The sequence below is a fragment of the Protopterus annectens genome, chromosome 13.part0 (genome assembly GCF_019279795.1).
Source record: "Protopterus annectens isolate FY-2018-M chromosome 13.part0, PAN1.0, whole genome shotgun sequence".
Classification (NCBI taxonomy): domain Eukaryota; kingdom Metazoa; phylum Chordata; order Ceratodontiformes; family Protopteridae; genus Protopterus; species Protopterus annectens.
Window position 1 is genome coordinate 323,750,801 of NC_056747.1, and position 22,159 is coordinate 323,772,959.

Sequence of the window (22,159 nt, forward strand, 5' to 3'; positions counted from 1 at the left end):
CTTTTATCATGTCTATCTTTCTGAGTATTTTTGTTAATCTATTCTCTCTTCTATACTCTTTAAACAGTGACACTTCTTGTGTTAATTGCTTTATAGCTTTCTCTATTCGATACTTCCATGATGGAATTTGATTTCTCCTCTTCCTTTCCCTCACTACCCTGTGTTTTTGTGGTAAGATTTTATCTGTTATTGATTTAGCTGCTCAGTAATATATCCTGTTTACATCTGTTATATTACATGAATCTCTATAGGCAGTCCTAGTTACTGTGTTAATTTGTTTTATCAAACTTCTAACATTTTCGGTTTTATTGACTTTCTGTAGTCTATTTCTTTCATTGATCTTAATATGTCTGTCCATCTCTGTTAAATCAAGCAACTCTTCTCTTATATCATTTTCTTCTAAACTGAGGGGACATTTCTTTGTTCTCCATTTCCTGTGGGCATTCTGTAGAAAGTTCCAGATCTCCTTCTTGTGCCACATTCTCTTCAGCTTCATCCTGTGTCATCCATTGCTCTTTCATATGGGAACTCACTGGTCTATCACTTCACAACATTGACTGCATCAGAGTTGCCACAGTTTCCTATTTCTCCCCTTGCTGTGCAACTCCAACTGAATGTTTTTACTGGTTTCCTATGGAAGGCTCCAAAGCATCTTCATATGGCAAATGATCAGATGTTTCTCATTCTACTGGTTTCTCCTTAATTTAGAGATCCATTGCTCTGTCCTGCTGTGGTGTTTTCTGAGTTAGATTTTCTACACTAAATCATTCACTTTGGAGGTGCTTCATAACCTCAGTTTCTGCTTCTTTAACTTCTCCATTACTAATCCTGTTTTCTACCTTTTCCTCTTTGTTTTGTTATTTTTTGTATTGTAAAATTTTCCGTATCCTGATGCCTTTGCCTGTATTTCTCTTCAAATATCTTTGGTTCTGCTCTGTTTATATTGATTAGTTTTGCTTTCTCCTTTGCGTAAATATTACACCATATTAAATTTTTTTTCTTTCCCATGTCCATATTTCTTCTTCAGATGTCTCCAGCTCCTCCTGTTTCTTCTTACTTTGGAGACTCATTCAATCATACTGTGATGTAATATAGCAATAACCCATGCCTGGGTGTGGGTAATGTGGGATTTACCCACGGTTGGTGTGGTTTCGCCCTCGAGACCAAACAAAGACAACCGTGGGTAAATCCCGCATTACCCACACCCAGAAGTGGGTTATTGCTATTATACTATGACATTATTTAAGAAAAGAAATAATTACTTTTCTTAAATAATGGCATTGTATAATGCCTGTTTGCTGCCCTTCCGCAGCTGTCTGGTATCCTTGGCAGTTCTGATGTACTGCGCATGCCTACGCAGTACATCAGAGCTGTGGCCAAAAGCAACGGAGAAAGCAAGATCTCCGTTGCTTTTTACTGTTTCACTATGTTAAATGGGTTTAACATAGCGAGACAGCTTTAAAATAAGCAACGGAGATGTCCGTTGCTTATTTTAAAGCTGTCTCGCTATGTTAAACCCATTTAACATAGCGAAACAGTAAAAAGCAATGGAGATCTTGCTTTCTCCATTGCTTTTTTTTTTTTTTAAACCTGTCTTGCTATGTTAAATGGGTTTAACATAGTGAGACAGCGTTAAAATAAGCAATGGAGATCTCCGTTGCTTATTTTAAAGCTGTCTCGCTATGTTAAACCCATTTAACATAGTGAGACAGGTTTAAAAAAAAGCAACGGAGAAAGCAAGATCTCCGTTGCTTTTTTCACACTGTGTCGCTATGTTAAAGGAGTTTAACATAGCGAGACAGCTTTAAAAAAAGCAACGGAGATCTCCGTTGCTTTTTTTAAACCTGTGTCGCTATGTTAAACTCTTTTAACATAGCGAGACAGTGTTTTAAAAGAGACTTATACTAATGGAAAAAGTATGGGCGACCGGACCTTTTTCCATTAGTATAAGTCGATTTACAATGTGCACGCTGGCCAATCAGCATGCACGTTTTGGAATATTAATGGGGGGTCATGGTATAATCTGTGTTAGACTTTCTATAGCAAATCCTTCACTTTGCAAGTATTTCATAACTTCAACTTCTATTTTTTAATTTCTACTTTACTAATCTTCTGTTTTACGTTCCCTCTTTGTGATCTTTTTTTTATTCTGTGAAATTTCGATGTCTGGGTGCCTTTGCTGTATATCGGTTCAAATATCTTTTGGACTGCCTTTTTAGTGTTGATTAATTTGGCTTTCTCCTTTGCACAAATATTATACCAGTATCAGATCTTTCTTTCTTTCCTGTGTCTATATATCTTTTTTATACCTTTCAAAAGTCTCTAGATTTTGTTCTTTATATTTTTGCACTTCCTCAGATGTTTCTTTTTCTAAACAGATCAAGTTTTTTGGCCCATGTAAAGTTTTTCATAAATCTGTTGTATTAGTGGACACACACATTTATTTGAAGCCTCTGACAGTTTTTCACGTGGAAGTATTTTTCTTTCCTCTAATTTCTCTCAATCTTTTTGTATATATTCTGTCTGGAAAATCCGGGCTTCTTGCATAATAGTAACAATGCATAATTTCTTTCTTATCCTGGGTCTTGCACACCCAGCTCTTTTTTTTTTTATCTATTTCTGTCCATGACATATACTATATAGAATATAGTCTATATATCAGTGTCATCTTGATGAGATTTTGTGAAAAACAGGGTCCACCTCATGAAGGTACTTACCAAGACTTGAGGATGAATTCAGTTCCAACTACTCTCCTTTGCTTGCTGACTTATCTCTCCATTCGGACCCTTGCTCCTTCCCCTCTCACTATTTGAGATGGCTTGGTTTTCCATCAGCCAGAGATAGCCCACTGTTTCCTGTAGAGATCAGTAACATCCCCCCCTTGTCCATTTACAGTGTAACTTCAGATTGCTGTAAGCCATTTTCTCCTGTACCAGGAAGGATTTCAGACACCTTGTAAATAATATTAGACAGCATTCTGTTACTAATAAAATAAGGCAGTCTGTAATGACAGTGTGACCATCTTGAGTGATCAACCACCTTAATGTTTTGAAAGACATTATTATTTTAAAAATTTCCAAGAAAGACCTGCAGGAAGGGGAAAGCTGGCGGCACAACCACAAATAAAATATCAACAGTTAGGTATAGTTTTGGTGAGCCTGGCATAAACTCATAAAGCTGCGCAGGCTGTATTCATAATGGGAAAAAAACATTATTGTGTGAGCAAACATAACAGTCTGCAAAACAGCTGTGCAAATTATAAAGGACAGGTGAAAATATCAAGTATAACCAGGAAGATTCTGCAAAATCAGAGACAGTTGAGTGGTATATAGTCAGCTGACAAACAGTTAAGAGAAGGAAAAAAAAAACAGTGACATTGTCTATCCTGGCCACTCATCAAAGACACCGTAAGGTAATGACCTGACATTTATAGGAATGGAGTTTAGGCAGAGCATTGTGAAGTCCTGGCAAAATCAGAGCATCTGAAGATACAGTCCATAGATCGTTGATGTCCAAGGCTCATAGACTCCTTTGAGGGCGGATGAAATAGTGCATAAAATAAAGGAGAATTTAAAAGGTGAGAAGAAAACAAACATCTGAGCCAGCAGGGAAAGAATTTAGGAATCAAAATCATATGGGCTGGATTGAGAAGGAACAGAACAGAAAAGGGCAGATGGGTCAACAGGGGAGCAGCAGCCTAGACATATCAAGATAAGATGAGCAAGAAAAAAAAAAGAGACAAAAACATAGGGAGGAGCTGCATGTCTGGTTAAAAAATAAATTAATACTAACAGAGGCTGGAGTCAATACTGGTGAGTTATTAACTATGACAATGAAATGGGAAAGACCTGTGTTCTGGAGAATCAGAACAGAATTTAACTCTTACTCTTATTTAGATCTTGGACATGGTATTAAGTATATTATCAGGGAGGACCTTAAATACTGAAATCGGTCCACTGGAGAGTCTTTGTACAGGCGTTGCTATGAACCTGACAACTGAGAAGTTCATAGAGTGGATTAATTTTTGTCCATTAGATGTGTGATTGCAGGGGAGCTGCTTAAGACCATCAAACGAATGGCAATCCATGAGATGTAGGATTAAACTGTAGAACTTGGGAGGGGAGCAGATTTACTCAAGACAAAAGTAAAAGATGAGTGGAAGAAAGAGAGAGAGAGAGCAGTGCAGTGAAGTCAACTCCCCACTGGGTTTGTGGGGAAGGAGGGGGGGATGTTCCTAGTTCAGCTATCAACCCATACTTTGATGAGATTAGTGGGCAGATGTGGATTGTTTTGATTCACAATGACATTTGATGATAATTGATGGTGCCCGATAATAATCCAGCTGCAATACTGCTTTGAGGGTCTTAATATCCAGAAACAGCTTCTCTGAATTGTGAAATATCAAGTAACTAAATGCTGATAATGTCAGAGGTGCTTCAGAAAAGTATTTTGTTAGTCAGCCTGTCATTTATTCAGCACGATTGTTGGCGACTGTAAGAAAAGTTGGTAATAGTACTCCATTTCCTTTGGTTTTTTCAGTCATGAGCACAATTCAAGAATTCTCCGTCCAGCAAAAATAACACTGTCACTCTCAGAAGCTATGTATGTGACAGCTACGGTTGTTGATACAGGTGTGACAGAATGCTAGTGTTATTTAGTGAGCAGAACTGATTTTAAAGAACCATTGTCTGGAAAAGGATGTCCATCATAACTTTACGATTCTCCAGCATAACCTTGATTTTTCAGAGGCTACCAACATTGTCATTGTTCTTCATAACAACATTAACACTTAGTGGGTCTTATGAACCATAAACATTTTTTATGTATGCATTTGTTGTACAAATAAAGCATTTCCTGTTGGGGCCCCTATGTAAAGGAACATTATGATCACAAAGAACATAAAAATCTGTCTACCTATTAAGAGTTAATTGTATCGGCAATTATTTTCCATTCAACTTGAAAGCATTTTATAATGAGCTCAGATGAGGGGTCGTGCAAGCCACAGGCTCCGGTGCTAAACAGGAAGTGGGTTTGCTCTTGTAGATGCAGATAAGTTTGTCTCTGTGCCCACACATTCACAGAATGACTGTCCCTCTTTCATAATGTAGTGTATCACAAGAGACATTTCCAGTGGGTGCAGATTACACATCCACTTACATGAAAGCGTCCATAAAATAATATGTGTACATTTACAGGTTTGTGACTTTAGGTATTTTGTCATATATTTTTCAAAGATGAATTGACCACATTTTGTCACTGTAACATTATAAAATTAAAGTATGGACAGGGGTTTTAGGGATTTAAAGGACGTTTTTAATTGGCTGCATTTTATATACATATATATCTCTATATACACATATACATGTGATGTTTTAATTTATAAAAACAAGTAAAATATCCACACATTTGGCTGGCTACTAGAAGCAATATGAGTGTGACTTTAAGCTCTAGTTATCCACTTTTGGATGCTGAACTTCAGTTTCCTCTTCAGAAATCACTTACATAATACATGGAGAGCAATGGATTTCAACAATTTCTTTGCATTTCAGAGATTTAAGAAAGTTAGTCCTCCAATCTACTTTCATAGTATACCCCAAATTAAATTATGTTATAGAGCACAGACGTCTATGGCGTTATTTATTACTGACTGGCTGACCCACTCTTGTAGCTGGAAAAGTCCACAGATCTAAGACTTAAGGAGAGGTCACTAAAAATATATATTTTAGTTTGACATTTTATTTAAGTAAGCAACAGCTATAATTTAAATATTTCTAATTGCATGTGTGTTATATGCAAAATGCATGCATTAAAATATTCTTTTTTTCTCTGAATGGAACTTTTAAATTAGTTTTTACTTTCCTACTCTGACAAAACAACAAGCTGGATTAAAAAAAGGTGGTGACTAAAAGTGTTGCCTGAATACAACAGGTACAGTCTGTCAGTGAAAAGGTGCAAAACATGCCAGAGCAACTGTTTTCTTCTGTTTTATCCTTGGCAAGTAACACACCCAGTTGTACTTCTAAAATGACACTGTAAGGGAGCCGGGTATCACTTTCAGTCTGTAGTGGGGTCTTTCAGAGATTCTATCTGAGATTTTCTCTTGCCTGACCTGCACATTCTAGTTATTTCACATGTGCCCCATGCTGACCTCAGAATACAGGGATGCATGCATGCCACAATATCAGTGCAAATGCAGGCTTAATAGAGTTTGCATAACTATTGTGCTGTAATGCCAAATTTCATGCCAATGAAATTCCTTGTCTCATTAAATTATTTTAATGCATGTTTCTTTCATTGGGTAGAAATGTTGTACTGCCTTTTCATACTTCACTATTATAAAGATGTATCACTTGTACACGCAATAGCAAACTAGCAGTAGCAGATGTTATGCACTACAAAGCATAGCAAAATGGATGAGTAATTGAAAATTCACCCCTGGTCTGGTGCCTAAGTCTCTGGTGGGCAGCGACAGTCAGTAAATCACCTCCTACATAAATCAAATTTGTGGATGATGTTTGGGTTGCACAACTGTTCTTATAAGAGTTCTGGTGATCGTTAGCCTAGTATAGACCTATGAACCACAATAAAGTCACTGTCAAAGCATGCTTATGAACATCTCAGCTTGCCAGCAATATACATGAACCACTAGAAACAGCTCAGTATAAAAAGGATAACAGAGCTATTGAAAAGTAATACAAACAACACTACAATAATTTAACATGCAGTTTTGGTGGGGGAGGGGGGATATTTGTGTCTGTGCCATCCATATTCCTGTTATGTATGTATTTTCACTTTCAGGTTGCACAACCATGGAGACAAGGGAATTCTTGTTTAACTTAAAAAAGCAAATATTTCATTTTCTCTCACATTGTGCAACTTTGGATTCAGTTTATAAATGTTGTGGAGGTGTAGAGAGAATGGCATTGGTAGGTGGAAAAATTACTAATCATAGTATTAAACTTTATGACACAATATATTTAATAATTACCAAGGTGATTTTCAACACAGTTGAAGGACTGTTTTAACATTTTTTTGAACGCAGTACAGTGATGTATTTATTTAACATTGACACGATTTGAACAATATGCAAAATTTGTGATTTTTTTCAAATTATAACCATTGTGTACCTTCACTTTGATGTCTTTACATCACATAATTCCAAAGCCATACAACATGCCAATGACTCATCTCTGATATGCTCAGCAAAACATTCCACATAACTCCAGGATAAAAATATGACTCACATCTACAAATATACAAAAATGTCTAATAGAATCATGGCTAATATTAAATGACAAAAAAATAAACAAACATGCGCTATTTACTTCAGTCAGTGGACCTGCTTCCAAAAGACTCACTGTCCATGTAAGTGACTTACTACTGTGTAATCCTCCAGAGTAAGTCATTTACACCAAACAAAAGTCTTTTGGAATCTGGCACTCAGTATAAGCCTGCTTTATAGATGGGCCTTACATCAGAATAAGTCACTTACACTGAGAGCAGGTCTTTTGGAATCCGGCCCAGTGTGTATAACCGCATACCACAGGTCATTATAATCTCTGCAAACAATGCAACCATTGAGCAAGTTACCCAAGCCAAACTCTTAGAAGTCATTATAAATCAAAAATTCACTTTGGACCAATACTCCAGTTACGTAGTGAATAAAACAAATAAAAATATAGAATGCTATTTTAAAAAAATAAATAAATAACTGTACAAGCAAAGCTGCAAACTGCTGAAACACTCCTTCTTCCATTTCTGCTTTATGCATCCATAATTCTAACATCCAAAATGAAATAGCTAAATAAAGTCAAATATGCAGTAATACAATTGATACAGTCACCACAGTGTAGCTCTGAAACAACTGTAATAGATGAAACAACAAAACATAAAACTAGCACAACTAAGACCCCCACATCACACCGTAAATAAACCAAGTACATGTCTAGCAACAACCAAATTTATCAGCAGATATAACATACATAGAAGACTTCAGTCACAAAATCTATTTTTTTGTAATTATTTTTCTCCCCTTATGTCACTCTCACAGCCATCCCAATGTCCCACTTTCTTTTATGGATCTTCTGGCATGCAATCAACCCCCTGTCTAATACATGAATTGAGCCAAGGCCAGTGAGGATCTTAAGCTTCCCTGATGTTTTTTTTGCAATTTTTGACCTCTGTTGTTTCTTCCTTCCCCCTCTCTCACAGGCTGCATGGTTATATCTACAGGGCAGGTGTGCAATGGAATTATGTGGTGTATTGCAAGGAAGCTCAGCCTTGTCACCAGCCTTTCCCCATTTTGGACCATGCCTCCTGACAGTGATTCCTCCAGCCTCCATCAAGGATTGTTGCAGGAGTTACCCACTGAACTACCCACCCTCCTAGGGGTGGTAGCATCCATTCCTCCCTGCCTGCCATTCCATCAGTGTTTATCCTGAGAATATCATACAGATAGGTGTGATTTTTTTATAGTCATAATAGTAAAATACACAGGCTGGGACAGATTCATTACTGGAGAGCCTCCTTTAAGTCAGTTATGATATAAACAAGGTAGAAGACTATTAATATTAGTTACAGCTGTCAGGTTTTTTCTACAGCAGCATGAAAAGTAATCATTAATGCCAACTTAACTATGTGCTCAAGTACTTCTGTCACTGCATGTTACTGACACCCTCCCAAGACCACTGTATTATAACTGTTTAAGGTAAACGGTCACCTGGTGATTTATTTATTTGATTATTGTATTTGTCCTTTGTTGTCTAGTTTACTCCCACCAGGCTAGTGACCTATTTTCAAGGGAGACAGAGGTGGTATTTATACTACAAGGGGAAATTTGTCCAGGGCATTGGGGGACTTCCCTTGCTCTTTCAATAGGTGCTGTGGGATCTTTTACATCCAACTATGCTACCACCAATTGAAGCAGATGGGACCTCAGTTTAATGTCTCATCCAAAAAACTACACATTCAGAGGTACAACATCTCCAATTTCTGCACTGTGGTGTCAGCAGTCCAATTCCCTGGTGTAGGAATAGAATTTACAACCTTCCTGTCTTTAGCACCAAGGGCAGGAGTGTTACCTGTTACACCAGTAACACTGATTGATACTGTGCACCACACACCTCACCTGCATATTTATCTGTATCCGTCTTTTGCTTATCTTCTTTCCCTATTCTTTAACTTACTCTAAAACTATGCCACCTAGAAAAAATGCTGTATTTTATCATTTTATGACACTTCCTAACTTTCTGTATGAGAAATTACCAGTGGAACAAACACTGACACCACTTAAGGATGGACTCTAAGTTATCCACATTTGGTTCATAAGTTCAACAAGCCTACTTTTGAATGTTCAACTTTCTGTGCTACATACTTTGAAGGAGACTTTTGTGCCAAAGTTAAATCTTAGACTGTGTCTAGCATTGATTTTTTTGCATTGCGTAATTGTAAATTCTGTTAAAATGTATCCTTTTAGATAGCAGCAAAAGAATAAATAAATTGCATAAATACATTTGTACAGTGTTCACACATCTTCCCTACCACTAATTTCCTGTTTGTTTCCTTTTTTGATTATAGGCACTGGTTATTCATTAACCTCTCACAGCAATTTGAACAAAACCACAAAGACCCCACCTCCACTCAACCTGGGGACAGATACCCGCAGATGTGATTTAACAAATTCCTTCCCGAACAGTCGTAGCAGCCCTGCCTCAGTGGTAAGTGTAAACCTGGTATGGGGTTGAGTTTGCAACAAAACCTTGTCTATAAAAGGCTAATTCTGAGTCTCTTGTGAATGGTTTTGCCCCCTCATTTCTGAATAATTGCAACAACAGAGTTCTGGTGGTGACTAACTTTCCAGTTTATGAAGGTCAGAAGATTATTATTATTATTATTACTATTATTATTATTATTATTATTATTATTATTATTATTATTATTTCTGCTTTCCATGGCATAGTGACTCTTTTCTCATACTGGCATAGTTGAAGTATTAAGACCTTAAATCTGATATCTGATCAATCTGTAGATGTATTTTGAAAAAATATACTGAAAGTAGGCCAAAAATACTAGTAATAATATACACCTAGCATGCAAGCAAAACTCAACATGGTGCTGTAACCCACAGCTCAGCCATAACCAAGACCACAAAACATGTATACTACCTCACTAGCATACCAGTAACATCAGCGTCAACTTTCCTACCTACTTCTGTGCTTTTATCTTTTCATGATTTTAGACCAGGTCTAGATAAAGCCCATTAAACAGTAGTAGTTAATGCTCACTGTAACAGCTGAGTGAAGTTGGCGGTTCACTTTAATTAAAACATATATGAAAACTGTGTTAAATTGAGTTAAATTTATTCTTTCATTTAAAAAATGTGTGAAATTTATGACTGTTTTTTCCACAAACCTTGCAGTATGCAAAAATGTGTGAAATATAAAGCAAACTATAGAAGAACCTACAGTTCTCTTTTTCAGCAGAGATGCAAAAATGTCCAGGAAACTGAAAATGATCTTTGTACTCACTAGCTGTTTTTTTTTTCTTTTCAAGATTACCTTATTTGAATCCCCCCACCACCGAGTTAAGGAACTATGAAAACAGTAACTTTGCATGTCTCAAACACAAATTACTGAACTTCAGACTCTTTCAATCTAACAGACAAATTATTAGTTTATACCTTGCTTCTAAACTGAGCAGTTGCACTATGCCTCCTGGATTGCATATAGAAGATTTCATTGATTGTGAGCTCATTGTTTCTGTAGCATATTGCGAGTATTTCTATAACTAGTGAAAACTGTTAAGAAGTCAGAGGCAGATAGAATACATTAAACATTTAGTTAAATTGGGTATGGTTGGTAGTTTACTGTCTGCTTTTTGTCTGTTTGAACGTCTTTGTTTTCTGATTAGTTTTCCAATTGTTTATCTGTTTTACATCTAATCTTACTACATTGTGTTATTTTATTTATTTCAAGTAAAGACTTTTACTACTTGGTTTCCAAAGCTTGTGAAAGATAGTTGACTTATTAGTTTAAGGATATGTGTATTGAAATTGTGTATTATTAACTTTTGACTAGTATGAAAATGTGAGGTGTTGCCAGCTATGCCAGGAGAAGTAGGGCAATGGATGTGTAACATATGCCAGCACAACTAGCTGGAGTGTTGTAAAGAATTACATGGCATTTGTATATCAAACTGACTTGTACAGATGTTTGTGTTGAAAATGTATTTGTAAAGCTATTTATGTTACAAATGTACCAAAAGTGTGCCCTGCTGGCCAGAAAAAGAAATATACATGCATTATTGCAACTGTTTAAATATATATGTTTTACACAGAGGATACTGAAAGAGAAGAGTTTAATCTATCTCAAACTTTGAAAATAGTTAGCAATTAAATTACTGGGCCTAGGCCATAAAGATGTTATCTCACAGTTTTGAATGAAGCCAGAGACACAATGTCTGTAAGAAGTATGGTTTATTAGCTCCTGTAGGAAGAGTGGTGGTGTTTTATGGTTTTATGACTTCTAAGAGCTGCAGTAGATCTTAGCAAGGCTCTGTGTGTATGCATTATTTACACATAGGTGCTAAATCCTGGCAGTTTCTAGCAGTGGGGGAGTGCATGGGAACCAGGAGTTAGATGACGAGATGTGTGTGATGTCATTCTGGAATCCATCACTAAAATAATGTTTAATACTAGGAGAGACTGAAGCCTCATGGCCCTTTGTTTTTATAACTTGACAAAGAAGGATCTCTCACCTACTTCATCTTGCCTTGCTCTAGTAAGTAACCAGGGAATAATAATTCTTTAGATCAGTCAGGAAAATATAATGAGATTAGTTAAGTTTTGTTTTTCTGTAACTGTGTGAACCTGTCCACCTGTGTTATTTTTAATATTTCCTGTTATTAAAACCCTGGCATATTTTCATGTTCTTTTATTATTAAATACATTTAAACTTTTTATTATGGCTGGTCTTTTAGAGAATACATTGATCTCTGAGAGTACGTATACATATTTGATGACAGCTCTGGCCACTCCTGAAAGCCTTACCACATTGGCCAAACACTACCATTTGTATTAATATTAATTTCACTTAATATAATTGAGTACCCTTGTAAGAGCCTTGGAGTAGCTGGCTTTTGAGTGTCTGGTGGTGGTGTAACTCCCTTATAATCTGGGAAGAAGGTGGTGTGTGTGTATACAAATCAAATTTCAAAAGTGTGTATGTCAGCTGCTTTGGGGCAAGGACATGAAGCACTCGTTTCACAGAGAGGGTGCTGGAGGACTTGGTTGGACACTCAGCTGACCATCCAACCCCACAACTGTACCAGTGTAGCATCTTATTGGTGATCTGGAGAGAGAGAGAGAGAGAGAGAAAGAAAGGATCCATCCCCTGGACTGACTGTGTTCCCTGTGTGATCTTAAGGGAAATTGTGCTTGATGGAGAGCTGTATCTGGACATACTAGGTGTATCCATTTTAGTTCCAAGTGAACGTCCCTCTACAGTGCCAGTGGTGAGGATTAAGGCTGCTTGATTACTGGCTCGTGGGGACTTCACAACTTATACCATTCAGCACCACCAAGCAAATGTAATGTCTAATTTTAAAAGTGAACAATAATTGTTTTCTTAGTGTGCTGGAGTGGACTAGCTATTGGCAGTGCTACTAAGAAGGCAGGAAAAGGGACACTGCAACTGGAAAAGTATCATTAACCCCTCCTGAGAAATGCTGTCTGTGCATGTCTGCAAAATTATCTTGGGCAAGTTTAGTTATTGTTGATAACATAGCTCTGAAAAGCAGTGGGCTGAGATCAAGGTGTGTGAAGTCTTGGGAGAACAGTAATTGTACCTCTGTTTTGCAATTAAGTGTAAAACGTATTTAGTAATGGCAAGCACTGGCCATGTTCGTTTATTTATTTATTTTATTTTATGTTTTGTTGGCCAGGATAGTCCAGCTGGGCAAGAAAACCCCTTCCTGTGGAGGCCTGGGGAGAAAAGCTTAAACAATGAAAATGCATACATTAATGTTCTAATACATATAATTCTAAGGAAAATGTTACAATAAAAATAGAGACAACAAGCAATAATGGTCTATTAAGAAGAGTTTGAATGCAACATTAAATTGAGAATAGAAACAGAATAGTGTTGGTCTAATATATACAGAATTCTAAGGATAGATGATATTCATATAAAGAACTTTGTTATTCATTTTATCCAACAGTAAAATAGGGTAACTTTATAGATTGAAGAAAATGAGCTAGAATAGGGGGAAATAAGAGGAAATAGTGGGAAAGTGAAAAGATGTAATGGGAAGAGATGAGACGGAAAGTTAGAATTTGGGAAACTGGAAGAAAATCGGAGAAATTTCAGAAGAAATCGAGGTGAGATAGTACTTTTGAGTAAACAACTTATGGTTTGTGCTTAAGTTATGTGTAAGACAGTTGTCGTACAGGCATAGTAGTGGCTTGAAGGTTCAGCATTATTCTGGTGAGGTACATGAGCACAGCTAAGAGACAGTCCAGTGTTGTTTTAATTTGGATTTCCAGCCTTTTAATTTGTCTATTCATTTTAGCGGAAGAGATAATTTGTTCCAGTGTTTGATGATATAACTGGAATAGTGAGCATCTGTTGCAGCATTGTTTGACATTGTGGTAGACAGAAGACATTTTTTTACTGGAGTATATCGCACTGCATGATGAATACTGCCACAGGATGTTTTTTATTAGGGGGCAATTACAAGAGTTGTAGATAAAATTATGGACTGTGACTAGCTGGCTGTCGGTGTTCATCTGACACCTGGAACTGTACATGCACAACCCTCAAAACAATACTATAACTGTGTCTTTCACACTCTAAATTTACTAACACCTCCGCATCTTAGGAGGTAGCAATGGCCTAACATGAAAAGAAGCTCTCACTTTAATGATACTGCTCTGCTAATGTATGCTGTTGCACCTCTTCAGCCAGCACTTACTACTGTTTATTTTCCTAGTATCCTTCCATAACGTTTGCATCTTTTTAGTAATAATCGCCTCTCTCTGTGTCCTTAATTTTCCCTCCTGCTCATTACTCCTCTTCATCTTGTTCTATCCCTCTCTTTTGAAACCAGAATACTGTTTTAGTTTTCACCGCCATACATTATTAGAAATATAGTCAATATTGTGAATAACTATGTAGTAGTTTGCTTGACATAGGCACTTCTGCAATGTGTCTTGCTAATTGGAGTACATATTGTATTCTTAATATTTCTGTTAATGTATTCCAGTCTATTTACATTTTTATTTGTTGTGGGACTTTTCTACCCTTGTTTATAATTACTATTCGGCTACTATAAACATTTTTTTTTTGTAAAGCCTTTCTCCCCAACTCATTGTGAAATATTTATTCTACTGTGAGACTTTCTCCCCTTGTATATAATTCCTCAACTATGGTTAAATGTTTTTGAATTTCTTGTGGAGCTTTACTCCCTGAGCCTCCACTGAAAATGAGCAATTGCCTCAATCGGACTTTATTGGTTATCAAAGGACAAATAAAAAATAAATAGATAAATAAATAAAAACTGTGGTAGCTCTAACCACTGTAGTTGTTTTAAGACAAGACGGTGGTGAGTCCTCTGAGAGGTTTGTAGCAAATGTTACTTTTTTTGCAACATGTCCTTAGCTTTGCTTGCTGTGTGGTTTGCAGATTTATAAATATAGCTGATGCAAACAGGAGTGTGGTCAGGAAGCACGTGGGCACTGATTTTCCTTGTTACTTCAGTTAGGTATGGGTTTTAACTTTTTACACAAGTCCCATTCTGGTGTTTTGTTTGTGATTTCTTGTATGTGCTGATCAAAGCTCAGATTTTTTGTATAAAGCAGCACCTAGTAGTTTTGTGTGGGTTACCTTTTCTATGGTAATGTTATTAGCTGATGTGATAAGGGCAGAGAGTTGTTTGGATGTGGATAAGATTAGTTTGCTTTCCTTGGGGATTAAGAGTAGGCTTGCATTGATTAGCCACGATTAGAGAAAGGAAATGGATAATTGGGTGTTTGGAGCTTTCTAAGACTTGCTGCTGTGCAGTGGAGGGAGGAGTCATCACAGTACTGCATGACGGCAGCTTGTTTGGTAGCTGAGTGGAGAGCGCTTATAAATATATCAAATAAAAGCCAGCCAGAAATTGGAGCTTGGGGGAGCCCACTGGAACTGGAAGGAAAGTTGATAAGGTGCTTTGCCATCTTACAGCCTGTTGTCTTTTTTGCTAAAGCAGCTATTAAACCAGTATAGCATAGGTTTTGAGAGGCCTAGAGAGGAGAGTTTATTTAGTCATTTTAGGCTGAGAGAGAGTGTCAAATGTCATGGTAGATGGATGAGGATAGTTGACCTGTGTTTCTATGATTGATTGTTTGGTGAAATAGAGATTGGCAACTGTGGTGCTATGACCTGGAAGAAAGCCGTGTTGAGGTTTGCTGGCAGGGAGGTGCTCAAAGAGTTTGTGTGAATACATTTTTTTTCTAGGGGTTTTGATAAAGGAGACAGCTTTGTGATAGGGCCTGTATTTGTATTTGAGTTTATGTATTTTAGTCAATTTTTTTTAGCATCTGCGGTGGTACAGCGGTAGCATTGTTACCTCACAGCAAGAGGTTCTCCTGTTCGATTCTTGGCTGGAGTGCCTTCTGTGTGGAGTTTGCATGTCCTCCCCATGGTCAAGTGGCCTCCGAAAGACATGTGTGAATGGGCGTGCTTTCACTGAAGGTTGGGCGTCGGGCTGGCAACTCGGCATCATAAAAATCGACTGCCAATCATTAGCGGACTGGAGTTCCGCTGTGGCAACCCCTAACCGGGAAAAGTCGAAAAGACAAACAAGACAAACAGTCAATTTTTTTAGCAAGGTACTGGGGTTTTCATAACTAGTTTAATGGATATGAATGTGTGTAATACAGTAAAGGTTATGGGAAACTGTAGGTGTAAAATGTGTTTTGGTTTGTGACATGGTTTGGGAGTGAGAGAGAGCTAGTGAGAGAGAAGGTATGTATGAAATTAGGTTATATTTGTGAATAGGTGTAGGGAAAGTAGTATTAAGAGTTGGAGTGAGCACAGGGGATAAATTACATGAGTGAATGGATGCATGGGGTATGTGAGAAGTGGAGGAAATGTGAACGGTATCATGAGAGGTGAGATCTGCAAAGATTTTATGATGCAGTTGGATTGCACTGTTTGGTATGTAAGATGTTTTGTGGTGAGTGAAAGTTTGGAGCAAAGGTTCTGTGGAAACAGGTGGAGCTGTGTTTGTTCCTGAATGTGCTAGGATGTGAGGGTAGTGTAGATAGGTGCAAAGAAAGTAGGATAACTCTGGGGTATTTAGGTGGTGGTACGAGTTAATAGGTGGTAACATGTATAAATAGGTCTATATGAGTATATTAAGGATGGAACAGTATGTGTTGGAGGAAGGAGAAGAAAAAATGGAGAAAACCTGTTGTGGATGAAGCAAGAAAAAAACGAGACACAGTACAGATGTAGCAAAAGTAGGAGTTTTACGAGAGGAATGTCGAGAAAGTCGCCTGTCGTACACTGGGGGTGAAGAAAGGTGATAATATTAGAGAATTATTTGTGGTGATGGGTGGGGGGAGGTAGGAAGTGATGTGTAAGAAATTGGTGAAGGCAGAAAGTAATGTGTAAGGAAAGAAGACAGAGCATGGGAGGAGAAAAGATGTACAAAGAAGGAACACAAAAAGTGATCTGTAAGATGTGGGAGAAGAAGGGATGTCTAAGAAAGGAAGACAGGAAGTCATGTGTAAGAAGTGAGATACACAAGAAGTGGGAGGAGAAAAAGAAGAAATAATGCAGAATGTAGTTATGGTGAGGAACTGGGAGTGCTGAGTAGTGTGTATTTCACTGGCTGATGTGTTGTTGGGTACAGTTTAGTAAATTTAAATGTAGTGTAAGTAGTGATGGGTGGGAATTGGAGGTGGGGTAGGATAGGCAAGGAAGGTGAGCCTGAGAATAGCAAAAGCAAATGCAACAGGGGCGACCTGTGTAGGATGTTGTGAAAGCTCAGAAACAACCTGTGAATTTAGGCCTTTGGGAAAATGATCAGTTAAGTGAAATATTTGAGGCAGTATTGCACAGTTTTTGTATACTGTGAAGACCAGTCACCCTTTGCATGTTATTTGAGAGGCAGTGGTGCACATCATGAGACAGGAGAACCTAATCATCACAGCTACTACAAACAAAAATCAGACCCGAACAATGCACTGATCCTCCAGTAGCAAATGTATTTATGCATTCATAACCTTTTACCATCAAGACTTAATCATATTAATTCAATATTTATACTTGTCTTTATCACAAGAAAGTTGAAGATAACTAATTCAGAAGTGTTAGTCAATGCAAGTTTATAAGTGTATGCCATAAACATAATTGTGAATGTGTTATAAATGCAGTAATGCATGCTATAGAAATAATTGTGAATGAGTTATAAACCCAGCAAAGTGCCTTCAGTAAGCCTATTATCTGTGCTGTGCTCAGTATGTGCTGCCAATACAGCTTGTCATCACAATTAACATCACATTATCCAGGTCCCTTACCTACTGCTGTACTACACTTTCTATATTACCATGCCTAAAAACAATGACTCTCAGTGTTCCATGTTCCCACCCTTGGTAGACAGTCTATGCTTTATTTCATTATAATTTAACATATTGTTTAGATTGGCCTTCATTGTATATACAGTTTTGGAGCACTACCTACCTTTCCCAACACCTTTCTATCCATCTTAAAAATGCCCTGTTTTTTTGTGGTCTAGTTCTTTTATACCCTGATGCCCAAAGTACTTGCAATAAGATATTTCTGTTAATTCACCACTGCCTGGGGCTATCACTTTCATTAACACAAGTCATATTTTGGCCACTGCACACATTATTTAATGTCTGGCTATTTAAAAGACAATATGAATTTACAAATAATATGCTGTATGCTAGACTGCCATCTCACTTTGTGGTTGGTACTATGGTATCCCACCTGTCTTGTGGCAGTAAGGTTAAACAGCTTGATCTTAAGCTGTTTGCATATTTATACTCTGAATTCATGCACAGGAATGTTTAGAGAAGGTGATAACTAGAAGATCAGGGGTGCAGCCTGATGTAGCTGTCCCCTATGCATGTGTACCTCCAATCATTCCACCTCACAAAACCTTACTTGTATCCTGTGACTTGTGTACCACTGCATTCTCTGGTTCAGGTAGGTCACTTCAGATCTCCACCAACTTCATAAAATTTGCTTCCTTAATTCTGAATCTTGTCTCCTCTCCTTCCAAATCCCACACACCCCACTCCTCTTGTTTTCTCCTTCCTGTACTACTTTTTTTAATTTCTGTCTTCCTAATTGAATTGCAGGTAGGGTAAAGTCATACTATAGCCTCTGTTCCTTTCTTTCCTCCAAGGTGTACCTTTCCAGTGCCTTGAAGTCTTCTTCCCATCCTAGCCTTTGCCTTGCTATTTCTGTAACATGCCTTGGCACTTGTTGCGCTATTTTGGTTTTCTTTTCTCTAAGTCCACTTGTACTGACACAGGTTTTTAGATATGACCTTGAAACCACACAAACCACACTGTATGTTTCCTTTAAGTACTCCCACCATCCATTATGGCCATCACCACTGTCCGTCAAACTCCCGTACATGACTGAGTCCACAGGTGTTGATCACTGCAAGATTTATTTCTCCTCAGCCTTCTGTTGTTTTGTCGCTACACTACAGTTCCTAATCTGTATATTACCTCCCTAAATCCTCCTTTCCTACACCCACCTTTCCTGAAGTGTATAATTTTCTACTTTGAATCCTAATGTACCTGCCCACCCAACTAACTTTGACAGGTCTTATTATGGCCTAGGCCTTTTAGGTAATATTGTGTTCTGATGCCAAACTGGCCCCTAGTTAATTTTTCACCTCATCTGTTGTCACAGCTCTCCCAATGTGTATTGCCTGCACCGCTTCCCACTGCTAGGCCCCACCAACCTGTTCTTTTGTTGAAATGAAGTTGAAGAAAATATTTGTCACCAGCACATCCTCTTCACTTCCTCATATCCATTCCATCCTACTTTTAATAACATAGTCTCTGCTTGAGGTATCATGTACTGTCTTGTGTATCAAAAGAAATGTTCATGCCTATACCAGCTGCCAGATACTTGCCAAGCCTTTCAAAATGTCCCTAATTGTGAGACCCTGACTCCTGTCTTCTTAGCGTCTTCACAGACCATTTTCTGCATCTCTGTCTCCCTGTCCTTCTTATGAGCCATAAGGTACCTGCCATCTTCAGCAGAAGCATAGTAAGGGTGGAGTAAAGGGGGCAGTGTTAGGGGTGCAGTTGGGAACAAGGGTTCCGGCATTTCTGAATGTCAATACAGATAGGCACTTCAGGGCTTCTTGTGTATTAAACTGTAACAAGCCGATATAATATAGAATTTCTTTTTTTTTTTTGGAAGAGCTGAGTCTGTGGGTCTGTAATAAATTATTCCTACCGATTTTTTTATCTTTGCACTTTAGTGGAAAAGCTGTGCAGCATGTCTATAATAAGCTGATTGCTACAAATGTTTTTTTTGCTCTTTATTTGTTCCCATGTTAATACACTCTCACAGTTCTGATAATTTACTATCCCCTCCTATCATCCTATATTGCTCTCCCTTGGCCTCAGCTCAGTCTCTACCCTCCTAATCTTATAAACCTTAGTCCTTGCACTATACCTCCCCATCAGGGGTCATAAAACTCATAGTGGTGGTGCCATTATTGCCTATAATGTCCTTTATGTCTGTTATAATCTCTTTCATGTTAATGCTGTAAGGGCCATGTGCAAAGCTGCATGTTTACACCAAAGCTGCCAAACTGCTAGTGGAAAGGGTACATTTTTTTGGGACTCGCCCTATGCTCATTTAAAAGAAACCTCATTGATTCCTAATCTTCTGTACCTTGGAAGTTCACTCCTCACTGATGTGTCCCAGTCCTATGGCTCTGTATTCCTTTACCCATCTCTCCATTCACATGATATGCCTTTCGTAGCCCTTTTCCATGTTTTTAATGGCCTTTAAGGATGAATGACCATTCATCCTTTCTAAATGCTAATATCTGAGTTCCCCTTCATTTTTTTTTCTCTCTCTCTCCCCTTGTCTTTCCTCAGAGTGTCCTTTATCCTGTCTGTTCCTTATACTCACATCCCACAATGCATCCTGTTCATATAAAGCTCATGCCCCATAGCATCATAATGCAACCCTCTTCCCATCAGCCTAGAGTTACCATCTGTCCCTTTTTGAGAGGGACAGTCCCACTTTGGGCAGTTGTGTCATACTAAAAAATGGCAAATGTCCTGAGATTTTAAGACAAAGTATATTTCTTAAGTTTTCTTTAATAGTTGCATAAAACAGGTATTTTGCATCTGAAACACACAAATGTTACATGAAATAGCATAAGCAACTCAAATGCTACAAAAATAAGCTTTTGTTTTGGCAAAAAAGTGAAATTCTGTCCTTTGCACTGGCCGTCAGTATGTTTTGTCCTGCAAAATCGTACATTCCTACAAAAAATATCCCACTTTGGGCATTTGAAAAGGTGGCAGCCCTAAGTCAGCCATGTTTGTTTTATGATTACAGAGCAAGTATCTCCTATCATTAACAGTGAGTGGAGCTATTTTATGTTATTCCCCAACCTCCTCGTACTGTACAGCATGACCATCCAACCATCTTCGCATTCTTTGTTTTTGATAATATCTTTTCATTTTTACCCGTGCTTCTTGGTACCGTACTAGGATATTCCACAACCTCCTTTCACTCATTATGTCCTTCCTATAAAACCTTTTTGGTGGTAACAGCAAGTGCCACCCTTTTACTTCTTAGTGACCCATTGTTTTAGTTTTGTCTGCAGTGCTGTTTCCCACTAGTTAATGCCACATCCGCCTTCTTTATCTCATTCCTAGGATTCCTGGCATGGCACAGGGAGACAGCCTGTAAAATTTCCCTTTCATGCATTTGCATTCACTCTTACTTTTCCCTTCCTCTTGCTGCTGACACTGATATCTCCTTTTCCTCTCCGGCTTTTCTCTAATTATAAGGGTATTCTGCTATGGCCATTAGCACTGACCTATCATCTTTCTTCTGCAGCTGGGCCGAACGTGCTACAGTCAGATCATGTGGTATGATGTTTATATCCATTGCCTTGTCAGTGGTTGCAAACCAGTATGCAGTAAATAAGACTCACACTCCAAAGCTATACTTTATGCATTTTTTCTGTAAAATAGGTCACAAGCAACATATAAATGTCTTTCCAGCATGTATCATACTTAACTCTTAAATGTCTAATTTATAAATTAATCCTTTCCACTTAGAATTTATAAATTAATCCTTTCCACTTAGGAATTTATCATACATCCTGATGGTATACTGTGATTGTACTGTACTGTGAAAAAGCCTACATTTGAAAAGGCATTTTATTTAGAGACATTTGATAGCTTTCAATAATCTTTCAGGAAATTCTGTTTTTTTTGCTCCCCTTCTGCTTCTTTCTTTCCATCTTACCCATTCCTTTTCTAGGTCTACCAGCCTCTCCTACACCCCCTAAATTATCTTTATTCTAAGTCTGGGGCTAGCCCAGAACCTAAAGGGGTGGGCTACCATTGACTGCTTTCACTGGGGAGATATTGTTTTCATTTTTGATCCATCCCTTGGTCCCCCCGCATTCATCTGTTTTACATCCAAGGGCTGCTCCCCCCCTCTATGGACCATGCCTCCCCACAGAGAATGCCTAGATAAATGGCCTCCCCGGGATAGGCATACCTGTCCCTTCCTAACTGCTTCTCAGACATTCAAGCCACTAATAGAACTTGGGTCACCTGGGCCATAGTTAGGGCCTCATCCCTTAATGCAGTGGTGCTGGCGCAGGATAGTCTGTCTGTGAGGTGATCTGATGCTCTGTGTCTATCTGGATATTTAAACAGGACCTAGGTTGGATGGTGGCATCTGAGTTGCATCCTTAGCTCTTGAGCATTGGCTTCAATCACTTAAAATAAACTGTTTTAGCTCTTTGAACATAAGTCCTATGTGGTGCTTCTAGCAGGTGCATTTAAGCACAACAGAGGTTCAGATATTATTCTGGCTACTTCATCTTCCTCTCTCCAACAGTGAACTAGAACTTTGTCCTGGAAGTT

The 22,159-nt window shown here is 38.1% G+C and overlaps 1 protein-coding gene across 4 annotated transcripts in view; it reads left to right on the plus strand.

Moving 5' to 3' along the window:
- Window positions 1-22,159, plus strand: part of MEF2B (myocyte enhancer factor 2B) — a 786,689-nt gene that overhangs the window by 660,118 nt on the left and 104,412 nt on the right. For all 4 annotated transcript variants that reach the window (XM_044053922.1, XM_044053921.1, XM_044053923.1 and 1 more), the window contains one exon: window positions 9,577-9,716. In XM_044053922.1, the coding sequence (XP_043909857.1) occupies window positions 9,577-9,716 (140 nt within the window). The remainder of the gene's footprint in view (window positions 1-9,576; window positions 9,717-22,159) is intronic.